We start from the raw sequence: 26,887 nt of genomic DNA, 5'->3' as shown, positions 1-26,887 counted from the left end.
ACCACTACCCCCACACCCCCACCCCGGGTGTCCCTGTGTTCTGCCAGAAAACCACTATATGCCTGACTTAGCCACAGCCTCTGTCACACAGCGTAAATATATACCCGGTGATACTCAGCAAAGCTGAGCTGCTTCTGCTGGCAGCAAAAGGGCACTTTCTTTGTGGCTGCCAGCAGCATGTACAGTGCTGTTGTCATGAAACCTTAATGTTGACTCAAAATGTTCCTGATCCAATTTTGTGGTTAAAAAAAGAAACTAACAACCTGAATTTGGGTTTAGCGGATTTGTATTTCTTCATTTATTTTAAAAGTGGCTCCGCATTTGACTCTTTGCATTATTTTGTCAAGCGTTTTTAAACTGGCAAGAAAGAACATGTTTTTCTTCTTCTGTCAGAATAAAATTAAGCCATAACAACATTTTGGTTGTCATCCCGCAGTGCTATACGGAAGCTGTGGACAATATGTATGACTAGCAGCATTAAGTCGAGCAGACTAAGCTAAAATGTGCTTCAGAGAGAAGATGGATGTGTGAGTAAAGGTTGTGTGGCCACAGGAAATGTAGTCGAGGAGCCTCTTTTTCAGTCACTTTCTATGCCTTATATATACATATGCTTTATATCTGATGAAGTTTCTCCACACTCAGTTGCATCTTTCTCTCTTTCCCTTTCTGTCATTCTGTGGTACTGCTGTCCATTATGTACGTTTCTTGACTGGGTGGCCACCCTTGTGTACGTACGTGTGTGTGTGTGTCTATGTGTGCCTGGCCACACATGTGGATGTATTTCCTCGTGCCATGGCGGACATGGTTTGTTGTATGGGGGTCATGTTGTGGGGGATGAATAGGTTATGCGTCCAGGAGAGCAATGCTTCAGCAGTTACACGGAGTCACTATGTACTCGCATGACGAACACCACACCCCGAGCCCCTACTGCTGGAGTGAGCGAGGTAAGGGGGCTTCGGCCACAAACCCATTAATACTGCTGTCCTGCTGACCAATATACGTAAATTTAATATACGTCTGTCCGTCCGTCAGTCAGTCAGTATGTCCGTCCATCCTGTGGCCCTGTTTTGTCTTAAACATGCCAAGAAAAAATAGCTTGCTCTTGTCGTGGCGTGCAAGAGTGGGATGATGCCATCGTTACAGCAGTGGATAGTGTATGTTCCTACAATAAGCCTACATTCCGGTGTACAGTAATTCTTGTTACATAAACTCTGCACTCTGTAATGCTTGCTTGGCAGCGGGGAGTGCAGTACTCCACACTGCCTGGCTTTGAATTATTCAGAAATGCAGCAATACAGAAATACTTTTCACGATGGAGCCTTTAAGTACACAATGGAGGAGCTGAATGGGTAGCACTCAGAGGTAAAGGAATTTCTGTATTTTGGGCAGTGTGTGTGTGTGTGTGTGTGTCTGAGTGTTTCACCGTTAAACAATAAGAATAGCTCACTCAACAAAAACAAGAGTGTGTGTAAACAGGTTTCTGTCTTGTCTCTCTGTAATGTTTGATCTCTTTGCTGGGCCTCCTCCTTTTCATTGGCATTTTCCTGTTTGTTCCAGTGTTTTAAATGGCGTTCCATCTGGAGATAAATCGTGTTTAACTTCTTTTTAACTTCTTATCATACCACAATTTCTTCCTCTTCATCTTCCTCTGTCTCATTGCTGTTCCTTTCCAATTTCTTACTGTTGCCATAAATGTATCTCCTCCCAATACTTGTGTTTCTCTCTTGTTCCCTCTCTTGCTCTACTTTTTCTCGTCATCACTACATGTCTCTCTCCTCCTGCATCCTTTGTTCCTGGGCTGTGTCTCTCTGATTGATGGCGGCTGCTACAGAGAGTCGTGAAAACTCCTTCAGTCGCTCGCGCAGTTCCAGTGTGTCCAGCATCGACCGGGATACCAAAGAGGCTATCACCACACTGCAGTTTGGGGAGTCCTATGGGCGCAAGACCGATGCCCTTCCCACCCCGTGTTTGTGGGTGGGCACCAGCTTAGGCGTGGTTGTGGTCATCCCAATGTCCGTCCCCACTGAGCAGGAGGAGAGAATGGAGGAACCTGTCACCATTGGCCCAAGTGGTAAGCCCCAGCAAGACCTGGTTTCATATAAATGTGACATGTACCTAGTGTGCACTCGCCCACTTAGGCAGACTTGTGTCTCTTCCGAGCTCAGGTCTTGAGATTCTGAGGGGTCAGTGCAGTGTCTTAACTATTCCTAGGATTGTGCTCCTGTGGAACCACAGTTGCAGTTGTCATCCCATTGCATCCTTAGGCCAGATACTTACTGCTATTGGCCTATCCATACCTTCATCACGAGTGTATTTGCGATACTGGCTCAGACGTGGCTGGGTCAACAAGGTTGGCGTCAGGTGCTGAGGAACCAGATGAGAAGTGGGCTACTGGAATGCCATAAATGGACTTGAGCAGAGAGTAGATATATAAACATATATATATATATATATATATATATATATATATATATATATATATATATATATATATATATATATATATACATATAAGTATATATATATATATACACACACACACACACTCTGGTGTTGCAGTTCAATACCACTTGTAGGTTTGACACAAAGCATCCACTCCAACAAATGAGAAAATGCGATGCCGATGCAAAGTACGGCTTTTAAAATACGAGCAGAAATTAAATGCACTGTTGCCTCGCATGAGCACCACTTGAGATTTCACCTCTCCCCGGGTCTTACTTGCATTGAAAGGCTTCTAAAACTTCATCAGATTCAATTAGAGGAGGATTTGTTGTCATGGAGAACTCTGATGGGGCATTTGTCATGCACGATCTTGCCCTGCACTCAAGAATAAGGAAAGATTTTGCAGCGTGTTTGTATTTCCACTCTGCCTAAAGGAAACTCAAGCCACTCAATTAAAACATAACCAGTCCAGAGCAGCCCTGCTGTGTGAAAAAAAAGGTCTCGCTTTCAGACTAAAAACATCAATTGGACCAAAAATATCCAGGCCCTTTGAAGCAGCAGCTGTTCTCTTGAGAATAAACGAACAAGAAGTAAACTTATTAATGGACGTTCACAGATCCTGCTCTGAGGAATAAAGTTTCCCACTGTGTTTTGTGTTCCTGTGGGTTTCTTCTGTGGAGAGTTGCAGGCGCTAACATGTAGATGTGTTTTTTTTCAACTTGCATTTTCCATTCTTACTAACATTCTTAATTTAACAAGTAATTAATTCACTTCATTATCATACATCTCCCACAATAATGAACAAAACAAACAAAGGTCTGTGCCTTCTCTTGCCTCTGTCCACTTTTCTCAAACACGCCTAGGAGTTGTTCTGTTGCTGAAGGGCTCCGTGTTGCGCTTTGGCTTCTTGGACTGCATGGGAGTGCTCATTCAGAGCCCCCATGAGGTTTGGCGGGACCTCAATGCTCCCGAGGACCCCGACCGACCCAGGAGGCGCAAGCTAATCAACTTCTCACCGTCATCGTCCCAGGACACCTGCGGCGAGGGACACCTGGCTGTGGTGTGCTCGGAGAGGCAGGCCAAAGTCTTGTTGATGCCCTCACAGTCCTGCCTCTTTGTCCACAACATCACAGAGTCATCGTTTGTACTGCGAGCCGATGTTGTGTCCGTGTGTAACAGCGTGTGTCTGGCCTGCTTTTGTGCCAACGGCCACATCATGACCCTCAGGTACCAAAATATTTCCTTACATGTCTGAAATGTTATTATCATTTTAATGTACTTAATGGAATGGCTGTGTTAATGGAAATCTCTTCTGCTGCCCGGACTTTGGGCTTGGACTGGGGCTGTGAAATAAATTGTATAATAATTAGGATAATAGTCATAATTATTTAGACAGTTTGACAAGCTTTTGAGTTGCATAATTGTCTTGTTTTTCCAAATGTACCACTGGATACAAGCAAGAAGGTTTTCAGTGCAGAGAATATCTGCATGTAACTACATTAATTGGGATACAGTGCAGTTAGAATTTAGATTTTACCTCATAATGATAAAACTTAATCAGATGTATTTATTTTGTTTTGCAACCTTATTGAAAAGATATAAGACAATAATGTTGCTTCATTTACTGTGAGGATGGGATTGGGCAGGGGACTGTTTCTTCCAGACATGACGTTTGGAATTGAAAGAGATCAATCTTGTTGCGTTGGTGTGTCTTATTCTGAGGGGAGACTTTTCTCTGGCTACTCTGCCCTAAAGCCAAGAGGGCTGCCAGCTCTGAAGAGTCCTAGAAATACAGCAGAACCTAATTTATTTTTATGGAAACTTAAAGGAAGTTGCATATATACACAAAACAAGTGGTGATAGTTTTGGTACATTCTACAACTAAATGTGATAGAAAAGATTCTTATTGGATGATATCTGAAGATTAAATGATTGTATTTTTATAACTGTGTCATAGTGATGCTTGATGTTTACTTTGCAGGGTATGGTTTTTATGATATGCTGATGATGGATGTCCCCATTGTCTCACTTGTCTCTCATTCTTCTTGTCTAGTTTGCCCAGTCTAAGACCTCTGGTGAATGTCAATTACCTGCCTCTGACAGACATGCGCATTGCAAGAACCTTTTGCTTCACCAATGGGGGGCAGGCACTATATCTCAGCTCCCCGACAGAGATCCAGAGAATTACTTACAGCCAGGAGATGTGCGACAACCTGCAGGTCAGCACTGCAGCTGCGTGGTGTATGCTGTGTCTGTGGCATGGGCAAGGTTTTTATTTATTTGGTTCTGATAATGTCCTTACAAACGGACCTTTCACAGATTTTGCATCTGTGTGTGTGGCCATCTACTTGACTGACAATTTATGTCAAGACTTGGGTCAGAAAATGATTGGTGTTATTGTTTCCATTCTTGCCAAAGTCCTGAGCTGATGAGAGTGACTGAAGCAAAATGTCACACTTGTGTGTGTGTGTGTGTGTGTGTGTGTGTATCTGCGCACATCATATTCACAGAGGTGTTTATTCTTAAAAGCCATCATTGACTCTAACTAATGCTACCAGATAACATTGGAGCTGGATAAATGATGCTGCCATAGTGCCATCTATAGGCAAACTATGGTTATACAAATTCCAGTCCACTGTCAGCATTACATGTATGGATAAGTTGACCCCATCCTGAATTAGTAATGACCAGCTGATGTTGGCAGCTGTCAGTATGTGCCTGGTGCACAGTTTGGAATAATTCATGAAAACTGTACTAATTGATTACATTTTCAATGTCATGAACTGCAGGAAATGCTGGGGGAGCTGTTTACACCAATAGAGACACCAGAAGCACAGAACAGAGGCTTCCTGAAGGGCTTCTTTGGAGGAAACGCCCATACCTTTGACCGAGAAGAGCTCTGTGTGTTCTCTTTTTTATTTCAATTCCAGTTTGTGCTGTTTCACCTAAACGATGACATATGAAAGGCGTCAATCATTATATTAAGTTTTCTATATTCCTGCTATTGACAGTTGGTGAAGCAGCAGCTGGGAAGGCATCACGCAGTTTGGCACAGCACATCCCTGGACAGGGAGGTGTGGAGGGCATGAAGGTAGCAGCCAGTGGAGTCGTGGGCGATCTGGCTCGAGCCCGTGTCGCCCTGGACGAGAGAGGACAGAGACTCGGGGAGCTGGAGGACCGGACCGCTCTCATGATGACGAGTGCAGAGACCTTCTCCAAACACGCTCATGAGGTAAAAACAAGAATAATACAGGTGTAAATTACCCATAGTGCTCACATAGCACAGATCTGTGCTACATACCCTTGTTAAATTGTCGTGGGAATAATACACAACTCCTTATATAAAGTGGCCCAAGATCAACAGAAAATGAGGTTATTACTTATACTATTACTAATAAAATAATGAAAACAAAAAACCTTTAAGAATACTACTGATATTGTATTTAGGAAGGAACTTTACACACTTCGTGACCATTTTGGGTCTGTTACTATTTGTTTGGTCATTGCACATGATAAACAGAAATCAACATAAACTGTTCCCTGGAATAAAAAGACAATAGACCAGCATCTATTTTAAAGTGCAACAGTGAAAACAAACCAACACTAAAAATGATACTAACACAGTTTAGTTTAATTAAAAAAATAATCCACTGCCACAATAGTCTAAGATAATCAACAATAGGCCTAATATTTATTATTCACTTAATAAATGAGTAATGTTATTTATAAAGCAGTAACACAGTAACATATTTGAAAGACAACTTCCACTGTGACATAGCAGACAGGTCAATTTAATTCTCCTCTGATGAGGCTGAACATGTAGCTTTGGGGCCCCCTGGTGGCTTGGGGACCGTATGCTTTCTCATAGTCTGTATAACAAGAAACAAGGCTCTCAGTCTCAGAGGTTTTTTTCCTCATGCAGATTAATTCATTTTGTTGTGATAAAATGAAAAGCTTTTCAGCTTGAGGTGGATATGCGTTTTTATTCTATGCCACTGACAGACTGTGATTTTGTCTTTTTACAGCTGATGTTGAAGTGCAAGGACAAGAAGTGGTACCAGTTCTAATAGCAGGACAGAAGGTTTGAGGCTGCCGTTGGACTGCTGAGGGCTTGATGCCAGGACAGGAGCTTTCACTCTACAAATGAGAGCATTTTAAAAAAAGAAAAAAAAAGAGAGAGACTCAAGAGTGAATTTGTCTTTATGGCTTCTGGACTGGCTACATGTGCAGCACTGTCACCCTGTTGAATGACAAGGATGTGCGAGTTCCTTGTCTCCATATGTGGTGATAAGGACAGAAAGAAAATGGCTAACAGAACCTGGAAGTGGGTAAATCTGTGGTGTGTGTCTGTGTTGCACACTCACACGCACAGGTCTGTATGTGTGAGTGTGTATGTGCTTGGATTTTCTTGACCTCACTGTGTAGATATTAATCCAAAAGTGAAGAAACCAACAACAACTGCATGATACAAAACTGGATGACTATTAAAAAAATATCCAACTGCCATATTAACACAACGCAGCATGCTTCTTTAAAAAAAACGAAATACAACTAAATTTTATTTAATGATGTAAGCCAACAACAGAAACTATGAAAAACTTTATATTTTTTGAAATACTGATAAAATATATATATATATATAAAGGGAAATGTATACCTGCATTGCTATTAAGCCAAAAGTTCTGTTCCTTTCCCTTCTTTTTTTTTCCTTTTTCTTTTGTTACTTGTTACTTTTTTTTTCCTAGTTTCAGAAAATATTATTTAACACAATATAAATGCACATAGTTCATTTTTTCTACACACTATAGAATAGTGCTAAAACGTTAGTTCTTAACAATGACTCTGGGCTGCACATTGCAAACACGAATCAATAGTATTTACATTCAACTCGAAACACACACACTCTAATCACACATTTAATTTTGTTTGGCTGCTGCTACTTATAAAAGCATTAAACATGTCTCACTCCCCAACTGTTATCGTATGGAAACAGAGAGTAGATTGATGTGATGGGTACACAATGGTCGAAAGAGTATATATATAATATATATATGAACCTATACACTATTCACGTGCCATAAAAAACAAGATGAGTGACTCTACTCACTGTAAATTAACTAACAAAGAGCTAATGACTAGTGAGTATTCATCATATGTTTCCTGCTGATCAGAACACATGAAAGAAAGTGCTTGGAGTTGGCCATAGAGGGCATTTATCAAAATCAAAAAAAAAATATGATTATGAGAATATTTAAGGGTGTTTTTTATTTATTTTATATTTTGGTTGGTGCTCCTTCACCAGTCAAGTCTTTAGCTGCCTTTGTCGGATGTACAAGTTTCGTGAGCTGTTAGGTTTTGTGTGTGTAAGAGAGAAAGAAAGAAAGAAAGGGAACTGCAGAACAGCAGAAACTCCCTCTGCCAAAACAATCGAAGATGAATGACACCCTCCCACCTCTCTCTCTCTCCCTCCCTCGGTCGTTTTTTGAAAAGAATTGTGCCGTGTGCGTTTTCAGCGTTGAACCTTCTCGTCATTATCACATGCGATACTTAATTATCTTTGTGAAGGGGATACAAACAGGAGTTTGAATTACATTCGTGAGTCGTGTATCAGTACAGGTTTCAGGAGAAGTAACAGTATTTTATTTTTTTTCTCAGTGATATTCAGATGTTCAGTCCGTGAAGAAACAATGTACAATTTCAGCTGAAGGCAAATGTGTTGTTTTTTTTTTTTATCCAATCTTGTTGATGAATATGATATCCTCTTGTCGCAGTCCTATATTTGATGGTGAAGGCCTCTCAACTGAAGGCTTTTTGTATGTTCAAAATGACAAAAGTGTCATGATACATGGTTGTGTATCATATTGTGATCGTGTTGTACATGTCGATGGGTGGCCACGCGACATGGAAATACATCGTTAACTTGGAGGGGGATATTTTGTACTTGTATATTTGTCTGTATTTTGAATTGATCTGAAAAACAGGGGGATTATTGATATCGATCTCACACGTCAGGCCTTTATGCACAGCGTTAACTCATGTAACTCATGTTGATGTCACTTGTACATAAATGTGTGCAGTGACACATAATACTCGAAGCAAAAAAGAAAAGAAAAAAAAAGTAAGACAGACGCAGATGAATCTCATTTTGTGTCCACTTCCTGTCAGCTGAGACAAACCGTTAAATTACCTTTAAACTCACTCCCACTAGTGTCACCTGAGTGGAAAAACTAAACATAACTTGGTTGAATGAGATGTCTTGAACATAACAAGAAAAAGAAAACAAACAAACAAAAACAACAGTTCGTTTCTCTTCTATCTCTGTACCGTCAATGAGATTTGTGTTCAGTGCAGGAAAAAACGCAAACACACACACAAAAATAAAACCCACAAAAAAACAAAAGAAAATGAAACAAAAAAAAATCTATCTTCTACTGACAGGGTGTTTTGTTAGTATGTTTTTGTTTTTTATATTAACTGTACAGTTCAATCTTGGGTGAAAGGTGAAACAAAAAAAAAGAAAAAAGATGAAGACATTGTTGGGATATTTTTCTCTGTATATGTTGTACCTGTTACTGCTGGTACTGTATCTGGTATTCTGGCTCTGTCGAAATTACTGGAACTCTGTAGTTCTTCGGTCTGTCGTATCCTGAAAAGGCATTTCTCTGGTTTTCTGGCAGCAAAGTTTGTCTTATTTAAATGGATTCTACCACTTTTTTTGTTCTTATTGATATTATACTAGTGTAATAGAAATTACTTGGCAAAAAAAGAACTAAAAATATGTTGATGCAAAAGCTGAAATAAACATTGATTGATGTACACAGCGGAGAGCTCACTTTCACTGCATGCTTAGGCTGCGTCAGGTATTGCATGGAATTTTGTCTGGGGCATTTTATAACAATCCAATAATTCATCACAGCAGATGTTAGTCTGATCCAGTCAATCGGCATCATGCATCATGAAATATATATATCACTAAGTCATAATTAGAGATGAGATACTATACTTCCATGAGATACTATTATAATAATAATACTAATAATAATAATTGTGTCTTAGTGTCACATAATTGTGAGATAGTATCTTGTAATAATAACTTAGTATCTTTATTAAGACTTAGCATATCATAATAATAACTTAGTATCTCATAATTATGACTTAGTATCTCATAATTATGACTTGGGTATGCATTCTCTTTATTCCATGTAACAGAAGCAGGCTTCCATATCATGCTCATCAATGTTGATGCTCATTCACTAATTGTCCAAAAGCTTTACTTCCGGGTGTGTGTGCGCGATCAGATTTTCGTTCAGTAGTTTTCTTTATCAGATTAAGCCAATCAGATACCAAATAGGTGAAAAGCGGCCAATCAGATTTCAGGATTGCGCTTTCTGGTCCCGCCCCCGTGTTCATTCAAGAGACAGTTTGCTAGACTGTAAAATGCAGCTAGCGGTGACTTCACTTCTTCGTGGTTCTTCCACGGAGCCCACGGCAATATGACACAGTAAGCCACTGACAGTGCCACCGCTGAGAGATAGTCCCGATGGACTAATAATCACGTCATCCACAGACTTGTCTTGGAGCGGTGTGTCCGTTTTTAAAGCAGCAATGCTACGTGTGAGGAGTGGGGCTCTGTAAAAGAAAGAGGACTGAAATCAGGAGTCATGATTCCACGCAGGACAGCGGTGATGTGTCCTCGGCTGTTCTTGTGGCTGCTACTGCTGCTCCCCTGGGCTCAGGCTCAGGCTCAGACGAGCTCCGGAATCAGTGCTGCTAAAAGTTTAGTGTGGGGACCTGGACTGGAGGCTAACGTCGTGCTCCCTGCTCGGTTTTTCTTCATACAGGCGGTGGACAGCTCGGGGGAAAAGTAAGTTTGTGTGGCCTGACGTGGTGGACGCGGCTTTACCGTCGCAGAAAACATTAAGAAATCTCCCACACATACTGTCAAAGTGGTTTTAAAGTCTGTCTATGGTTACAGTTGTCCTGAAATCAAATCCACCAGTCTCTGCCAGCACTTATGGGTGTGTTTGGGTGTGCGCTGTGGTGCTTTTCATTTGTAATTTATCCAAGTCCACACAGTACAACTAAGATATAAGAGTTTAAATCCATCAGTCTCTGCTAGCACGTGTGTATATGTGCTTTTGATGATTTTAATTTGTAATTTATCTAAATCCATACAGTAAAAATATCTAAAATATAAGATTTTTTTTCTGAACTCAAATCAATAGTCATTGTGTGACGTAGGACATTGATTTGTCAAAGTAAAGACCTTTAGCCATCTGAGCATTCAAATTAGGGATATGTACTGCCATACACCACAAAAGCAATAGATTTATTAATTTGAAATCATGGAGAATGTTGTTTTAACATCTCAAATAGTTAGGAATTAGGCAAAGTCCAAATGTAGTTAATTTAATTGTATGAAACTTGTTTTATTTACTACTACTTTACTATTTAAGTAAATTAAACATGTGATGAAGTGTAAAATTCTCTCTTCAAGTCTTCTTCTTTTGTTCAGACAGAAAAACTTACATAAGATTTATTTCCGTTAATACTTTCAATAGTGTCTTTTTTTTAAGCTAGATTTTTTTCCTCACTTCAAAGTCCACATCAACAAATGAATGTCCTCAAAGGTAACACGTCTCTTATTCATGACCTATACCACAATCTAGAGAATCTACAATGTCGCAATCATCTCATAAATGTAATGGTCCGACTGAGTGACAAATATTCTTCTCCCACGACACGACTCAGAGTTAATGCTGCCTCTGTTTTTTTATTTACATTTTTTTTCCCCACAGACAAAATTACACTCTACCATAAAGCTTAACCTCAGCGGGACACTGTCACTGTATCTCCCTTAACAATACAAGACAGCATGAGTACAAAGGACAACATAGTAAGTCTTTCAACCGCGCGTGGTGTAGAGTGAGAGTTGAAACACTAAACCAGACAATAACATCAGCCTAGACATGAAAAGTTTGTTCCCCCATGGGGGCTATAAACGTATCGTACTCCATGCATAGTTACTCAGTGTGTCAGGATCAGTTTCTCCGTTCCATTCATAGCTTCTACAATCAAGGACATTATTGTTGTCTGTCGGCACAGAAGAAATCTGTGCAGTCTCATGCTCTGAAATGATATCTTATTTTCCTAATTATATTTCCATTTTGTAATTGTCACTGTTCTATCACTGATCTTTTTGGCTGCTGTAACAAGTGAAATTTCCCCTCTGTGGGATCAGTAAAATCTAATCTATCGACTGATTTGAAAATCTTCAATCATGATGACAGTTATTTGGCTACAGTATCCAGTGGTGTGCCTTCCCTGCACATATTTTAATGGGGACTGGTAGATGGAAATCTCATGTTATTTCGACCTTCTTTAAATTAGCAACTTACATTCCTAAGCACAAACCTAACAACTCAGTACTGACCAGCTGAAACTGGCAAATTACAAAGGCCTCTGTGTAATTTGGCTATCATTTGTCTACAGAGTGTTACTCATTATATCTTTGTTGAACCTAACGTAACTGGGGCAAAGTACCAATAACTCGATGACGCAGCCCCACCCCAAGATCGACTTTAGGTATCAGCAGAGGAAGGCGCCAGAGATCTTGACCTGACACCTCTCTCCTCTCCTCCTCACCAAATAAAAGCTTTTCACCTTAACTGATCGCTGACTCTAGAAACTCCATCCTTGGTCGTCTCACCTGTTAATCAACCTTTATTTTCATATATTCAAAATGAAGAAAAAGTCATATTTCTAGTGTAAGTGTGTCTGTGTTTGCCAGTTTGTTCTCTAAACAGGAGCACAGTCCTCTTATTATTGTTTTCCCCCCCCTCATAGTTTAACAGCATCACCTGGGGAGAATACCTTTCAAGTGAAAATAGTCTCTCCGGTGGAAGAGTTCACCAGGACATGGATCCAGATCCTGGATCGTCACGACGGCTCATTCCTGGTGCGTTATAGAATGTACGCCACCTACACGGACCTTCACATCCACGTTCTGCTCAAGAGCAAGCACGTTGCCAAGTCGCCGTTCATCCTCAAAGGTAGAGCACGACTGGACTAAAATGTGTTTCGGGGCCAGGTGCAGGAGTTCGATCTCAGTGAGGTTTCCTGTGTTTGTCCTCCATAGGCCCAGTTTACCATGAAGGCTGTAACTGTCCTCAGCCGAGTAGTTCCGCGTGGGAGGCCCACATGCACTGTCCTCAGTCCTTCCCCCAGATAGACAGAGATCTGTCCCTTTTCACTGCCGTCGACCCTGATCGTAACGCTCAGGAGATCCCACAGCGATTTGGACAGCGACAGAGTCTCTGCCATTATACCGTCAAGGACAACAAGGTACACCACACCCAACGACACCAGCAACGCCATAAAAAAGCAATAAATAATAATTAAATAATAAAATAATCTTGTTTGAATGATCAAGCAAACTCCTAAAGCAACAGAAGGAGTCGAGCTGAATCTGAATTACAGTACAGAACAGCTGTGCACTCATGTAAGGCCCTCACATGAATATTAATGTACATTTACATTGATGGCTCAAAGGATAGTATAGTTATGTAGTGTAGTGTTTCCTCGGCACTGGAGACTAATTGGGGCTATATGATAATGTAAGGTCGACCAGGAAAGCCTGAGGCGACGTGACACGCCTGTAAGAACAGTGCTTTTTAGCACCACGTTCAAGAATACAGTCTTCTCAAAATACCGCCGTGGACGTCCGTCCAAGTTGATGTAATGGTGATATGCCTTAAATCTTATTCGCACAGAGCTAAAATTACTTGGAAGCATCCACTGATTTATCAGTTGTCAATGATTTACAGTCCCTTGTAATTTATACAACGTGCCCTTGGGGAATTGTCCGCTTACAAAATTAGTTCAGTGAACACCACGCAAAGGAATTTCAATTTTTTTATGTTTTGTTCTTTTTGTGATGTTCTTACAGTGTTTTATACCTTTTGTAGGTCTATGTTAAAACATTTGGAGAACATGTGGGTTTTAGAATCTTCATGGATGCCATTCTCTTGTCACTCAGCAGGAAGGTAAGCTCCATTTTAAACTGCCTTATTCATAATGTTTAACATGATGAAAGGCGGGCGACACCCTAGGCCGGTTGCCAGTCCATCACAGGGACACATCGAGACAACTCTCACACCTACGGTCAATTTAGAGTGTTCAATATGCATAATCCCCAAATCTTCATGTTTTTGGACTGTGAGAGGAAACTGGAGAACCCGGAGGAAAAAAAACTCTCTCACCCACTTGGGTGGTCTTGTGTCTCCTCCAATCTTGGATCCTCTACCAGATGCCTGGAGCCTGAGGCTTCTGCGCAGTATCTTATCTGTTCCTAGGACTCTGCTCTTCTGGACAGAGATCTTTCAGATGTTGTTGGAACCTGGAATCTGTTGGAGCCAGTTTCTCGGTCCAACAGCGGCCCAACTCTCCCGTTATAAATCCTAGACAAATGTAATACGAGTGTGGGTGGATTGAAATAAATTGTGTGACATTGTATAAATGTATTGAAACTATTCAAGGGCAAATGCGAATGAAATAAGTGTGTTACTTATCAATGTATCTGTTTGTGTTTGTTTTTTTTAATAATTAAAACAAGCTCCCTGATTTTTCAGGTGCTTAAATGTTAATATTTTCTAGTTTCTTTGCTCCATATAACAAATAAATTATTCAAACTGAATTATTTTATGTAGGTTTGGGAAACGCTGATCAACATTTTCTGCCATTTTATTGATTAAATAACTCATTGATTCATCACGAGAATCATCAACAGGTTAATCGTTAATTGCAGCCTAATTTTTTACTCATATGTATTCAAGTATACAAATCATACCTAGCATATAATACATAATATGAACAGATTCAGACAAGTACAAAAACAAACAACGAAACAGATACAATACATATTTGATTTCAAATTTAAAAAATCAGATGTCTTCTCGGTGGGGTTGTGTGTGTCCAGGTGCAGCTTCCTGATATTGAGTTTTTTGTTAATCTGGGCGACTGGCCTTTGGAGAAGAGGAAACCCACTGACAAGATCCATCCCATCTTTTCTTGGTGTGGATCTAACAATACCAGGGATATTGTCATGCCCACGTATGACCTGACTGAGTCTGTCCTGGAAACCATGGGCAGGTAAAGCTCACTCACTTACATGTCATTAAAAGTGTGAAGTCATTTTATAGTAAAATATTGACTGAGTATGTGGACTGAGTGTGTCCATCATTGTCGTATTAAAAGTACACACACATCCTCAGTGATGTCTGGGCAACCTTAAAGATAGTATGGATGTCAATTTAGTTCATCCACAAAAATGTAAATAATAGAATAATGAAACTGGAATAAATCTCTTGTGTTTGTGTTTGTTTATTATCAGACTTATTATTTACTGATATAAATAAAGACATAACTCTGAGCCTTTTTGTCCCTCCAGAGTAAGTCTGGACATGATGTCTGTTCAGGCCAACTCGGGACCATCGTGGCCAGAGAAGAATGCCACGGCCTTCTGGAGAGGAAGAGACAGTCGTCAGGAGCGACTGGAGCTGGTCAAGCTCTCCAGGGCTAATCCTGACATGATTGATGCAGCTTTCACCAACTTCTTTTTCTTCAAACACGATGAGAGTCTCTATGGGCCGCTGGTCAAACACGTCTCTTTCTTTGACTTTTTTAAGGTAAGTGCTCCAGTATGGCTGAAAATCCCAAATTACATTATGCGATATTTGGTCTCAAGAGCTTGCAGACAGGATTTTAGACTGAAAGATTTTTAACCTTTCAGCGTAAAGCAGTGCTTAAAGTGGGAAAAAATAAGTGTCATTATTCCCCTAATCTATAAACAAACGTTCACAACATCTATTTATTTAAATGTTGACTCTATAGTCAAATAACTAAAAGCTGGACTTATCTTTCACATTTTGCACTTATTTCACCCTTGTATGTTTAGTTTTTAACATTTCCAACAATTATTTAAACCTCAAGCACACAGTCCATTTTATTTGGTGTCCTGTTATGATGCTGTCCTAACTGGGTCATAATAATGAATTGGACAGATAACCTAAACAGGATAAACAGTCTTGTGAGCAGTGCGGGTACTCAAGTTAAAGTGTCAGTACTTAAAATAGTAAAATTAAAAAGTGTCTTTTTACGCACCGAACAGTACTCTCTTATCTTCTTTACAGCTTTGAACAAACTGTTTTACAACCATAATAAGGTGTTTCTTGCAAACAGGCTCAGACAAGCTGAGTGAACCCAGGCATTTTTTCTTTGGAGATGAAGGAACAAATATTGGTTGCTGTAACACACATTTCCAGCGGGGCGTCTGTTTATACTGTACTTTTCACGTCTTTCCTCTCTCCTGTCCACCACCAGTACAAGTACCAAATAAACATTGACGGCACTGTGGCCGCGTACCGGCTGCCTTACCTGTTGGCAGGAGACAGCGTGGTGTTAAAGCAGGATTCTGGCTACTACGAGCACTTCTACAACGAGCTCCGACCGTGGGAGCACTACATCCCCATAAGAGCAGACCTGGAGGACCTGCTGGAAAAGATCCAGTGGGCCCGTGACCACGATGAAGAGGTGACGATGATGATTATAGATCATTATGTTTTTAGAGTAAATGCCTTGAGAAGTCTTTTTAGTATTGACCTCACTCTTGTGTGTGGTGTCTTTCTCTGTGTTTCAGGCCAGAACAATTGCATTGGCCGGGCAACAGTTTGCACGCAATCATCTTATGGGAGACAGCATATTTTGTTACTACTTCAAACTTTTCCAGGTAACATATTTGTGATTTGCAGAGTTGTAACACATGATGACAAAAAGGAAAACACTACTCCTACTGTAATAATGTTTTTGTAGGAGTATGCCAAACTCCAGATCACAGAGCCAAAGGTTCGTGAGGGCATGGAGCTTGTAGAACAGCCCACTGACGACCTGTTTCCATGTTCCTGTCACAGGACGACGGTAAGACGATAACAATGAAGTCATTTTGGTGCCATTTTTCCTTCCTTTTCCTTTGCTTTTGCATAAACTTGGCCACAAAAATCTAAGCAACAGCTCAGCAAAACCACAGACTATGTCTCCCTCTGGTGTATTTATGGTGCCACTGCATCTAAATAATATAACATCAATCTTTTTGTTTTTCCAGGTAAAAGATGAACTCTAACTGACCTACAATCTCACAGAGCAGTCCTTTCTATTGTGTATGTTGCCAAATAATGTGTCCACATGTGGATTTATTGTATGACTGTGTGAGTGATATGAATATTGACTCATCTCAGTTTTTTAAATAAATGTATTTCTTTCTATATGTTTAACGTGATCAACTTTTTTTTGGTTTGTTTTTTGCACAAATACACTCAGAAATGACCCGCAAAAGAAGATGGAACAACATGACTTGCTGATTTAGGATATGGTTTAACAGTACACATTTACACTTTGATCAGGACAAACAGCATGCAAGCACACAAACTCATCCTTAGTTGTTTGGCTTTACTGTGCTGCCAGTGCCAGGTGATGACAACTCTCCCTACATGGATTCCTACATGAACATTTAGACTCATGTACTATATATTGGATATGGATTCTAATTAATCTAGGACCCCATTCTGAATTGACATAAATCTGATTTCTGTGTCCACATGACCCTAAACTCTCTTATGATTTACCTACATAAAAGCGTTGTTTATTTAAGTTCCATTGTAAGCTTCTGCTTTAAAAAACATGAAACACACACTGGTCGGTTTAGGCCCTTGCCTAAAGTACATATTAAAAGGCTTATTCTTATGCTACAAAACAATTTTTATTTTGAAGCAATTATACACTGATATTGTACAAAAACACAATTTTAGGTAGTATGTTAAATACCTGCCAATAAATCCTCCAAAATAGTTGGCATCCAATTTGGCAGTTAAGGGGAAAGTTAAGGGAAACTGGACATTCTCCACGGAGTGGCTGATCCTTTGTTTATTTCACCTCTTACTGCTTTGACAGTGCATTTTAGGCATTTGAAATAAGCTTGTGCTGAGCCCCACCACTTTTATTTTTTTGTGATATTGAGGGGAAAAAAATCCAGAAAAGGAACATTTCACTGCTTTTTCTGTATCTAGACCACATTAGACCAGGTCCAGAGTTTAAAAAAAAAACAAAAAAAAAACACCTCTATACCTAGACTTGTCAAACCTGAACTGGATTGCCCCAAAGAGGCTGTAGATTATTGAAAACACCGTTTCTGATTTGTGAAACAGTTTACATAGAAATGTGTAACGACCACTCCTAACCGCTAGATGTCCCTCACAAGCAGCCATGTAATGTTTGATGTCAGTGAGGAAATGGAGAACTTTGAAGAGGTAAATAAATAGTCGCAACTGGTAAATACACACGACTTATACTAGCTTTGTGTTTAGGTGGGAATTATTCTCATTAATTTAAGACTTGTTTTCATATGCCACGATGTTGCTCATGCTCATCCCTTCCTCTGTAAGGACGCCGTGAAGGTGCCGTTCGGGACGAAGCATGTCGCCGCTGCTCTGTGTGTCCCTGCTTCATCACAGTCACTGGAGACAGACGTGGACACAGCTGTTATTCTGACTCATGGTGCCGGTGGAGACATGAACTTCAAACACCTGCTTTCTCTTGCACATGCTTTGGCATCGAGTGGCTTCATCTGTCTCCGGTTCACTTGCAAAAGTTTAAACTTAGGTTACAGGGTGAAGGTTTACCGGGCTGTGTGGGTAAGAAAAACCTAAACTCACTCAAAATAAGAGCAACAAACACCATGTTGCAAGTGTCAAGTGTTGGTGGGATAAGAGCTACCTTTGTCGTAAGTCTGTGAGACCATACATGTTTGAATGAACATCTTTCCCTCCAGGAATACTTGAAATCACTGCAGAAGTTTACCATCAAGCACATATTCATCGGAGGTAAGCAGTAAGATTATTATTTTATAACAAATATTAAATGTTATTTAACCCTCGGGCTTCATGTCCTCAAAACCCTTAGGAACAATTAGAAATCTAAGACCCTAAGAACCCGTATCTGCTCTGATCATATTCAATAATCAGAATATTTGTAAACACTCACCAGCTGCTTTTTTGGTCTCCTAATAAAGTGGTGTGGAGTGACACACAGTGATGTCTCTTGCAGGTTTGACTTGTGTGTTCAGGGATTGTTTTCTGCAGTTGAGATACTCTAGCCTCTTAATCTCTTAGTCTGGCCTTTTTTCTTCTGACCTCTAGCATCAACTAGGGACTGCCTCTCACTGGACATTTTCTCTTTTATGGGTCATTCTCTGTAAATGTTAGAGATGGTTGTCTGAAGATCCCACTCGATCCCCAGTTTCTGAAATACTCTGACCAGCCCCTCTGGCATCAACAGTCATGTCACGTTCAAAGTCAGTTAAATCAGTTTTCTTCTTCAGCAGGTGAAGATGTCTTTGTGGATGATTTGATATTAGATATACAAGCAGTTTAACAGGTGTTCCTAATGAAGTGTCAAGTGTGTAAATGCTATATAGAGCATACATAGACTGTAACAATAAACAAAGCTGCACTGTAACACTCATCGGTTGTTACGTCTCGTCTTTGACTTGAGTGTCTCCAGGCAGGTCGATGGGGAGTCGCGCTTCTGTGGCTTTAGCCAGGCAGCTGAGTGACGCGACGGAGGATGCAGTGCAGGGCGTCATCTGCCTGTCTTTCCCTCTACACCCTCCAGGACAGACACACAGCCATCGCCAGCGGAGCGAAGATCTGAGGGCGCTGCCTGAACACATGCCTGTGCTGTTTGTGTCAGGCACTGAGGACAACATGTGTGATAGGGTGAGGATGACTGGGGAAAAGATTTATTATGGGTTTAAATATTTTTATTTGCATTTATATGTATGCATAACTCAATTTCAGTCATGCACCATGTTATATTCCTCCCCACTGCTTTTTATGTATACTTTTTAAGCTTTATAATGCAAAATGCAGTCTTCTACTTTCATGTACATTATTGGCAAAACCCTTTAATTATAGAAATGATGCTATCCCCTGTGTCAACTTGTGAAGTTGATAGTTTTCTTGTGATGACATGTCTCATGACAAAGATTGTGCATTTTTTCCTTTACTTAGGTCCTTTTTGACAAGACAGTCACAGAAATGAAAGCTCAAACAGAGGTTTTCTGGCTTGAAGGAGGCAGCCATGGTCTAACGGTGAAGGGACAGTCAGAGGAGTCTGTGATGGATCAAGTGAATTTACAAGTTATTACTTGGATTAATAAAAGTAGAGCGTAAACCATTGAGGTAATATTTCATTGTGTATTTGTTTAGTTTTGTAAGTTAAATAAAATATATTTTTTCACACAGCACAGTCCAATGTTGAGCCTTGTGTATTTTTTGACAATGAAGTTGATACATTATTATATATAAAGTAAAAATCATGTTTTTGTTATGTCATTTGTACAGCTCAGTCAAAAGCCCAGAAATAAAGTGACACTGACAGACTACATTTAGATAGCACTTTAAATTAATTCAGAAGTTGAAAGAGATCACTTGTCTTAACAACAGTAAGATATATTGAGTATAAAAAAAACTGAAACCAATGCAATATTTAATGCTGAATACTAACAATTGTTGAATAGCCTTTCACAAAAAATAAACTAAGTAAAGACTCTCCACTTGTACTTGATAAATGATATCCCCCCAAAAATCATTGACAAAATTAGGAATAAAAAAAATCACAATACACCATATATATATAACTAAACTGTTTTGCAACTTTTTAGATGTCAATACATTTAGTATATACTTAAAATTCGCTCAGGAAACAAACAGAATTTAGAGATTTTATTTAATGTGTTCATTTTTATGTGAAATTTACCGTGCAAATTCACAATATTGTCATTTTTCATGCTCAGAGTTAGTATACTGTGCCTTTAAGAAGAATTGTGACGTCACTGTGGGCTTGAATTTGATTGGCTGGCTGATTTCCGCATGTTTTTGTTTTTTTTCCCCCCTCATGGAGAAGAAGCATGGCGTCAAAAGAACCGTGGAACAGAGTAAACATTCCTCTTCCAGGTGCAGTTTCCAGTGTCCGGATACGTTTCAGCTCAACAACAGGTACGACGACTTTAGTGCGACTATGTTCACATAAATATCTGACTTTGCTGCATGATTTCACTCGCCACACGCGTGGTGTGTAAGTGTAGCCTGTGCTGTCCATGGACAACATGTGAGTCGTTTGTGTTCTGCAGATGCAAAGACTAGAGCTCTTCTGCTGGAAAACGAGAAAGTCCTTCAGTTAATCGGCAGTGAGCTTCTTCAAACCGAAGTACGGCTCCTCTATGAGCTGCTGCACATCCTCTCGAACAGCTTCAGAGGAAACAAGACCTTCAGTGGTTTGAAGCAGGTGAGACTTTAGTAGAGCTGATGTCCCTGTCCTCTCAGCTGCGCGTGTAACTCATACACGTCTTGTCGGTCACAGGTTGAACAATGTGTAAACAGACTGAAGAACATGAAGCTGGACGTGGCTCTGGAGGAACTGGCTGATCTGTGTCCCCACAAGATCCAAAGGTATTGGGCTGCAAATAATGATTGTTGCCATAATGTATTAGTCTCTGTTAATCAATCTGTTGGTCATTTCATCCTTAGGAGCAAAGAAACATGAACATACTCATATTTAAGAAACACGACTTGGATTTCTTCAAATGTTAATAGATCATTAATATAGTAAGTGATTCATTTGTTAATTGATTCACAATCAGTTATTCCATGCACAATACAGACAAAAATCAGTCATTATACCAGTTTAATACAATAAAATATTCACATTACTTATCCTGTGTAAATATAACTTGTCAATCTATGCCACTTTACTGCTACACTATGTTCTTTGCATTAGGGATGCACATGTCATCCGTCAACAGCACAATATCATCAGCAGACACGCCAAAACCTGCCGATTTGACTACATGACTAAAATAATAGGTTACCTCCTTGACTTCTCTATATTTTTTGATGTTAATTTCACTACAGAAGAGACTAAATTAGGCTAAATTGGGCACAGGGAAAAACTAACTCCCGATATATCGGATATTGGCACTATTTAATTTAATGATGAAACTGTAATTAAGTGTTTCAAAACAAATGCCCAATCAAGCATTTAACATGTACATTTTTGCATTTCCTTCAGAAAATGTTTACAAGTGTCTGGAAGTCACTCAAGTATAAATAGAAAAGCAGTAATTATGCAGTGTGTGTGCTCATGTGTGTTTTTAGAGGGGTGAGCATCAAGACTGGTGAGTGTGATGTTCCCAGTCAGCCCACGCTGGAGTGGCTCTGTCTCAAAGTCCTCGGAGCTGGTCAGCTGATGAGCTGCACGTTGGATCGCTGCAGCAGAGCATTCATGTATCCTTTCTGGATATTTATTCCTGTGTGATAGAAATCTCTGAAGAATTGAACACATCGTTCCTGCCCTTAACAGATTTTTGTTTCAGACTCTCAAAGCAGCAGATGAAAAGTGGAGAGTTCCTTATTTTGAATCTGGTAATAACCAGCATGCTCAGCCGTCTTTGGTGAGTGGTTTTCCAGTGCTTAAATTTGCCTTGATTTTCAGAAAGGCCTGCATCTGTCTATTATATATAGAAAAGACAATTTATAAAATGTTCTCTCTCTTGTCCTTGTTTATACTCAGGGTGATTTTCCGTGGTGTCCTGGTCAGCCTGTCCACTCTGTACCAGGAGCTCCTGGACTTCCGCAGAGAAGTAGCCCAGGCTCAGCCCATGCCCTTCCTCACAGACTTTTCCCTGCCAGCAGACTTTGCTCAGCTCCTTGGTCCCTCCACTGCATGTTCACTGTTAAAAAAGCCAAAGCCTATTTCCTGTGCTAAAGACCACAAGGAAACACAGCAGCAGAGGAAGACGTTTGCTCAAGTCAAGACACAGGGACGGGTTAGGAAGGTTAAAGAAGACCTGGGTGTTGCTGTTGTAAGAGGTGAGGATATGTATACATTGATAGTAAGTCACCGATATAGTGGCCATGTGTTTTTGTGTATTTTTTTTTTTATTATTATTCTACTGGCATGAAACAAATGTCCTACTATTGTAAAATGTTCTTTTAATCTCACACATTGAAATAAGGCTTATTTGTTACATTACTGATTCTTGTCCCCCCAAAGATATTTTTCATGACACAGCTATGGAGCCATTTCTTGCAGTTTACAAGAACTTTCCAAAGGTATGTGAGCAAACCAGATGACATATTTATTTATTTATTCTTTTATTACAGAGCAGACCAGAATTTTGCCAAATTTGCCAAGTGCTGTAATTTATTCGACCTAAATAATGCTTACATTCACATCATAGGTCAACTCCCACACACGGGAAACTCACAAAGCTAACGAGAAACCAAGATTGAAGAAGCAAGTGAGAGAAGCTACGTCCTTCTCTGACATGGCGACTCGGCTGGAAGACATGATCACATGGTGCAAATCCCAGAGGATGAAGAAGGAAAAACGCCTTTTAACCTTCCTGCAATTAAAGTGCAAGAAGATGATATGTCTAGAGGCTGCAGGTTACAAGTAAGACATCCAGTCAAAAGTACTCATTTATATTTTTGCTGAATGGAAAACTGATTTCAAATATGTGTGTTTCTACAATTTGTCCCGATTCTCAGCGTTGAGAGGAAGTTAAAGAGCTTCAGACAGGAAGTTTCCTGGGCTTCATCTCCTCAAGGTCCTGCCCCGAGAACCTGCCGCTTTTCTTCCGCGCTGAGGAGAAACACTCCCCGGAGGAAGCGAATTCAGCCACTCAGGAGCCGATTACGTTTTTCAACAGTTAGGACTGGTAAAAAGAGAAAGACAGGGCTGAAGAAGAGACCGAAGAAAAGTAAGATATCAGCTTCTGGACTCTCAGAGGACAGTCTAAAACCCTGGACGACACCAAAGGTGACAAGTCAGACCACCCACTTGGGCAACAATGATGCCATAGATGATATTTTTGCCTCCATTGGCTTTTGACACTTTTGGATTGAGTGAATGGAGACGGGTTACTGTGTTCACCTAAGCATAGTATAACAAGGTATGAGAATTTTCATAACTCCTATGAATTGGGGAAAAAAGATTTCCCATATGCAACAAGTTTTATATACATATAATATGCCGTTTAAAGTTGTGTTTGACATTTCACGAAAAATGCACATCCTCCTAAACACTGTTGTCGACCTGAACAGTAATTTCAACAATGAATTAAAATAAAGGTGGAACAGCATGATGGGAGCATTTGTGGTTTAAAAATATAATTTATGTTGCTCCTTTTTACAGTGAAGCCGTATTTTCATGGTATTGGACACTAAATGAGGCTCTAGGCCCTTTCACACACACATGCTCACTCACATACGATGAAATACGATTATTAGAGGTGTTAAATGCTCTTGTTGTTCTGCCCTTTTTAAGACGGACTTGTAATAGCAGACTAGTACTTCTGCATGAGGAAATAAAATCAGGTTAATGAGCCATGTTCAAGTAGTGGATGACACTCATAAATTCCGATCCCATGTCTAGGAGGATTCTCTGTGATATAATGTGACGCCAGCTGAGGAAGCACCTCGCCAAGGCTCTAGTAGTATTTGTGGCTCCACCTGGTGGAAATGATAGTAAATGACTGTCAGTGATTTTTCCCAGCCATTTTTTTACACTTGTTCAAATGAATAATAAACTTAAAATCATAATGCTGCTGAGTTTGTTTGATTCCACCAAATTTGACCAGTTATTTTATTTTCACACAAAACGTGACCGAAACACAGTAAAGAGCAATGTAGGGCTTTTATTTTCTCTGAAGGAAGTAGCTTTGACGTCAGCATTTTTTGTCATTTGTTGTTATTTTGGGCGAATTGGCCCTTTATTGTAAATGCTCCTGGCAGATTCAGTTGGAAACACCAAAGAGATGTCTTCTCTGGAAGTCAATGTGTGTCTGTAAAGAGAACAAGTGCTGATACAAGGTTATAATGCAGTGTGACGACGTTATATTCCTGTAATGACCCTGTAATCACAGAAACCATAGAGTACACGTCTGTCACTCTGCAGCAGCAATAGTTTGTGTAAAACCTCTGTCTTCGTTGAGAGAGGCTGATTAAACGACTGTTTCAACTATGCAATGTTGTGTTTTTACATCTTCCTCGCTTTGACTGTGTTGAGTTAGGGTCTCATTATCAACTTCCTGCTGTATTTGTGCACATACATCTGCGGATAACTGAATACTTTTGGAATTTTGAATTCGAAATCCGTAATGGAAACTCTGTTCTGCAGTATAAGGGTACATATTTTTTTGGTCAGCAAGTATTTTATTAAGGGTGAGGAGTGAAAAATGTCTTCTGTTATCCTCAAAAATCTTCTCCTCAGCAGAAATGAAGGCACAGAGGGCAGCAGCTGAATGGGTAGGGACACCTACATTCACACACTCCCTGTTTCTTGTCTCTCACAATAAAATCACCAGTTAAGAATTGCTGACTCGGCGTTCCCAGCTAATAATAAAGAACTGTCTTGATAAAAATAAAGGGTACTTACATAATGATAGAAGAAAGGCACGATTTTAATGTGAAATCACAGTAATTAATCGATGTGTATTCTCTATAATGTCACCGAGACACTTCGACAGTGTATGTTAACTACTTATTACATGAAGGGATGCTTAATACAGAGACTAAAGCCACAGGATTGATCAGACGATCTGCAATGCCATTTATCTTTTCCACTGAGAACACTGCAGTGTCTGCATCAATATGCAGCTCTGAGAGTGAGTCAGACTGTGGAAAAATCCCCGTCTGTCGACTTCTCTCAGCGCGGACATATTTAATAGGATATAATTGTAAACAGATGCTTCCGCACAGTTAAGTTCAATGCTGCGATCAGACATACATTTGTTGGAATGGGCTGGTTCTCATGGGGTTCTGCAAATGCATCAGTCGGGGGCCTGTGGGCAATATGTGACCTAAAACGAGTGGGAATATGCAGGTCTGCACTTCCTGCGTGCTCTTCTTCACTTTACAGTCCTCGGCTAGGGAACGGAGCGTTAACATTTCTATTCAATTCTCAGCTTTTGTGCGGCACATGACTTAAGGATGCTCAACACTTACACTGAGAGGCAAATTAAATCACGACTCCATTACATCCTCTGAGACTAGAAGAGCAAATTGGACATGCACAAGCAAATCTGGTGCATCAAGCACTTTTTTTTGCCTGGTCTCCAATGGCTTCATGATTTAGAGCATAAAATTGTACCAGGCCCATGGATAACGTAAGATCCATTGTGCATCCGAGGCCATATTTTAATAAGTTTATAGGTTGATGGGTTGTGCTCCTCCATTATATATAGATGTAAGGAGGTTTTTGTAGTATTAACAATAGTTCCTCACTTGCATGTATTACCAAGAGTGATCGTCTTCTACACTTTATGTTCCGTTACCCATGAGCTTTCCTGTGTGAAGAAAATCTGTTGGGAGGAACACAGTGACAAGTTTTTACTCAACTCTATAAATACGACCTAAAACAGCAGACCCCAGTTGTGCCATTAGCATCCAACCATTTATTTTCAACATTAACTTATTCTCATTCGAGGGCACAAGCTGTTCTATTATTGTATACAAAAAAAAGTCCTCGTCTGTACTGTAATACACAGTAGACTACGCCAGGCTCACACCAACCTCCTTTTCAATATTCAGAATTAATCTAGGTTGTTGATTTTGAGACAAAATAAAATAGGCACTGTCATCATCAGTCTTTCCAGATAATAGCATTGGAGAACATGCTGTTGTCTTCCGTCGTGCCCTCACAAGCTCGCTGGTCACATGTTTCCAAAGACAGTCGGACCCAGGTGCACACTTTAGAGACTTTTACAGGACAGAAGAGTGCTCACAATTTTATTGGACTTTTTTTTTTTTTTTTTAAACTGTAGCCAGAGGACTCTGACAGGTTTACTGGTGTTAATGTTCAGCCAAAGACAAAGGTTCATCATTTTTTTAGCGATATTTTTTTATTGTTAAAAGGCCATATCAGGTGTTTTACATTAACTCACTTTACTGCAGGTTACTCGTACTTAACCTCACGGGGTAACCATTTATGCAAACTCTGCCGCTGAGGTCTGGGAATGTGGATGTACTCTGTGCACAGTAAATACTGTGCAAAATGTATTTGTCTGTCAAATTCAGTGATCACTGGAATGATGTTGAAGTATGTAAGATATTTTTTTTGACATGAAATAGAACAAACACATGTTTAACATTCATTAGGTTTCCATTCCAGGTTTAAGAGAACACAGGGCCATGCTTTTGTTTAAGTATAAGATTAGGTCAGACGAAATACTTGACACTTTAGCCTATGGAAACTGTGTTTTTTGTTGTGTTCTAATAAAGTGACTGGGAAATTATACTGTATGTCATAATAGCATTGCTAAAACAACCTAATC

General features: G+C 39.9%; 4 protein-coding genes across 13 annotated transcripts in view; all 4 read left to right on the top strand.

The window, feature by feature from the left end:
- The window catches only part of stxbp5l (syntaxin binding protein 5L), a 115,900-nt gene extending 106,638 nt beyond the window's left edge, over positions 1–9,262 (top strand). For 5 of the 10 annotated variants that reach the window (XM_044019505.1, XM_044019503.1, XM_044019504.1 and 2 more), the window contains 7 exons: positions 843–944; positions 1,832–2,071; positions 3,306–3,669; positions 4,496–4,661; positions 5,232–5,343; positions 5,454–5,674; positions 6,468–9,262. In XM_044019505.1, the coding sequence (XP_043875440.1) occupies positions 843–944; positions 1,832–2,071; positions 3,306–3,669; positions 4,496–4,661; positions 5,232–5,343; positions 5,454–5,674; positions 6,468–6,509 (1,247 nt within the window). In that variant the 3' untranslated portion in view covers positions 6,510–9,262. The remainder of the gene's footprint in view (positions 1–842; positions 945–1,831; positions 2,072–3,305; positions 3,670–4,495; positions 4,662–5,231; positions 5,344–5,453; positions 5,675–6,467) is intronic. The other 5 variants (XM_044019510.1, XM_044019511.1, XM_044019509.1 and 2 more) reach the window with 1 other exon arrangement.
- A 586-nt stretch (positions 9,263–9,848) lies between these two features.
- Positions 9,849–16,760, top strand: poglut2 (protein O-glucosyltransferase 2). Its single transcript, XM_044019513.1, has 10 exons — positions 9,849–10,306; positions 12,289–12,494; positions 12,581–12,786; positions 13,410–13,487; positions 14,420–14,592; positions 14,891–15,128; positions 15,823–16,032; positions 16,139–16,228; positions 16,312–16,416; positions 16,601–16,760. Exons 1-10 carry the CDS (start codon positions 10,104–10,106, stop codon positions 16,616–16,618), a joined length of 1,527 nt encoding a protein of 508 aa, XP_043875448.1. The 5' UTR covers positions 9,849–10,103; the 3' UTR covers positions 16,619–16,760.
- A 988-nt stretch (positions 16,761–17,748) lies between these two features.
- Positions 17,749–19,956, top strand: tex30 (testis expressed 30). Its single transcript, XM_044019688.1, has 5 exons — positions 17,749–17,801; positions 17,937–18,185; positions 18,323–18,374; positions 19,054–19,268; positions 19,563–19,956. Exons 1-5 carry the CDS (start codon positions 17,763–17,765, stop codon positions 19,722–19,724), a joined length of 717 nt encoding a protein of 238 aa, XP_043875623.1. The 5' UTR covers positions 17,749–17,762; the 3' UTR covers positions 19,725–19,956.
- On the top strand, positions 19,694–24,576 carry nepro (nucleolus and neural progenitor protein). Its single transcript, XM_044019687.1, has 10 exons — positions 19,694–19,733; positions 20,458–20,549; positions 20,684–20,838; positions 20,914–21,002; positions 21,708–21,836; positions 21,926–22,003; positions 22,123–22,421; positions 22,606–22,664; positions 22,793–23,007; positions 23,103–24,576. Exons 2-10 carry the CDS (start codon positions 20,462–20,464, stop codon positions 23,443–23,445), a joined length of 1,455 nt encoding a protein of 484 aa, XP_043875622.1. The 5' UTR covers positions 19,694–19,733; positions 20,458–20,461; the 3' UTR covers positions 23,446–24,576.
- The last annotated feature ends 2,311 nt before the right edge of the window (positions 24,577–26,887 follow it).

The sequence above is a fragment of the Solea senegalensis genome, linkage group LG2, assembly GCF_019176455.1.
Source record: "Solea senegalensis isolate Sse05_10M linkage group LG2, IFAPA_SoseM_1, whole genome shotgun sequence".
Taxonomy (NCBI): Eukaryota; Metazoa; Chordata; class Actinopteri; order Pleuronectiformes; family Soleidae; genus Solea; species Solea senegalensis.
Note: the sequence above shows the minus strand (reverse complement) of the source record. Positions and strands in the feature narration are given on the sequence as shown.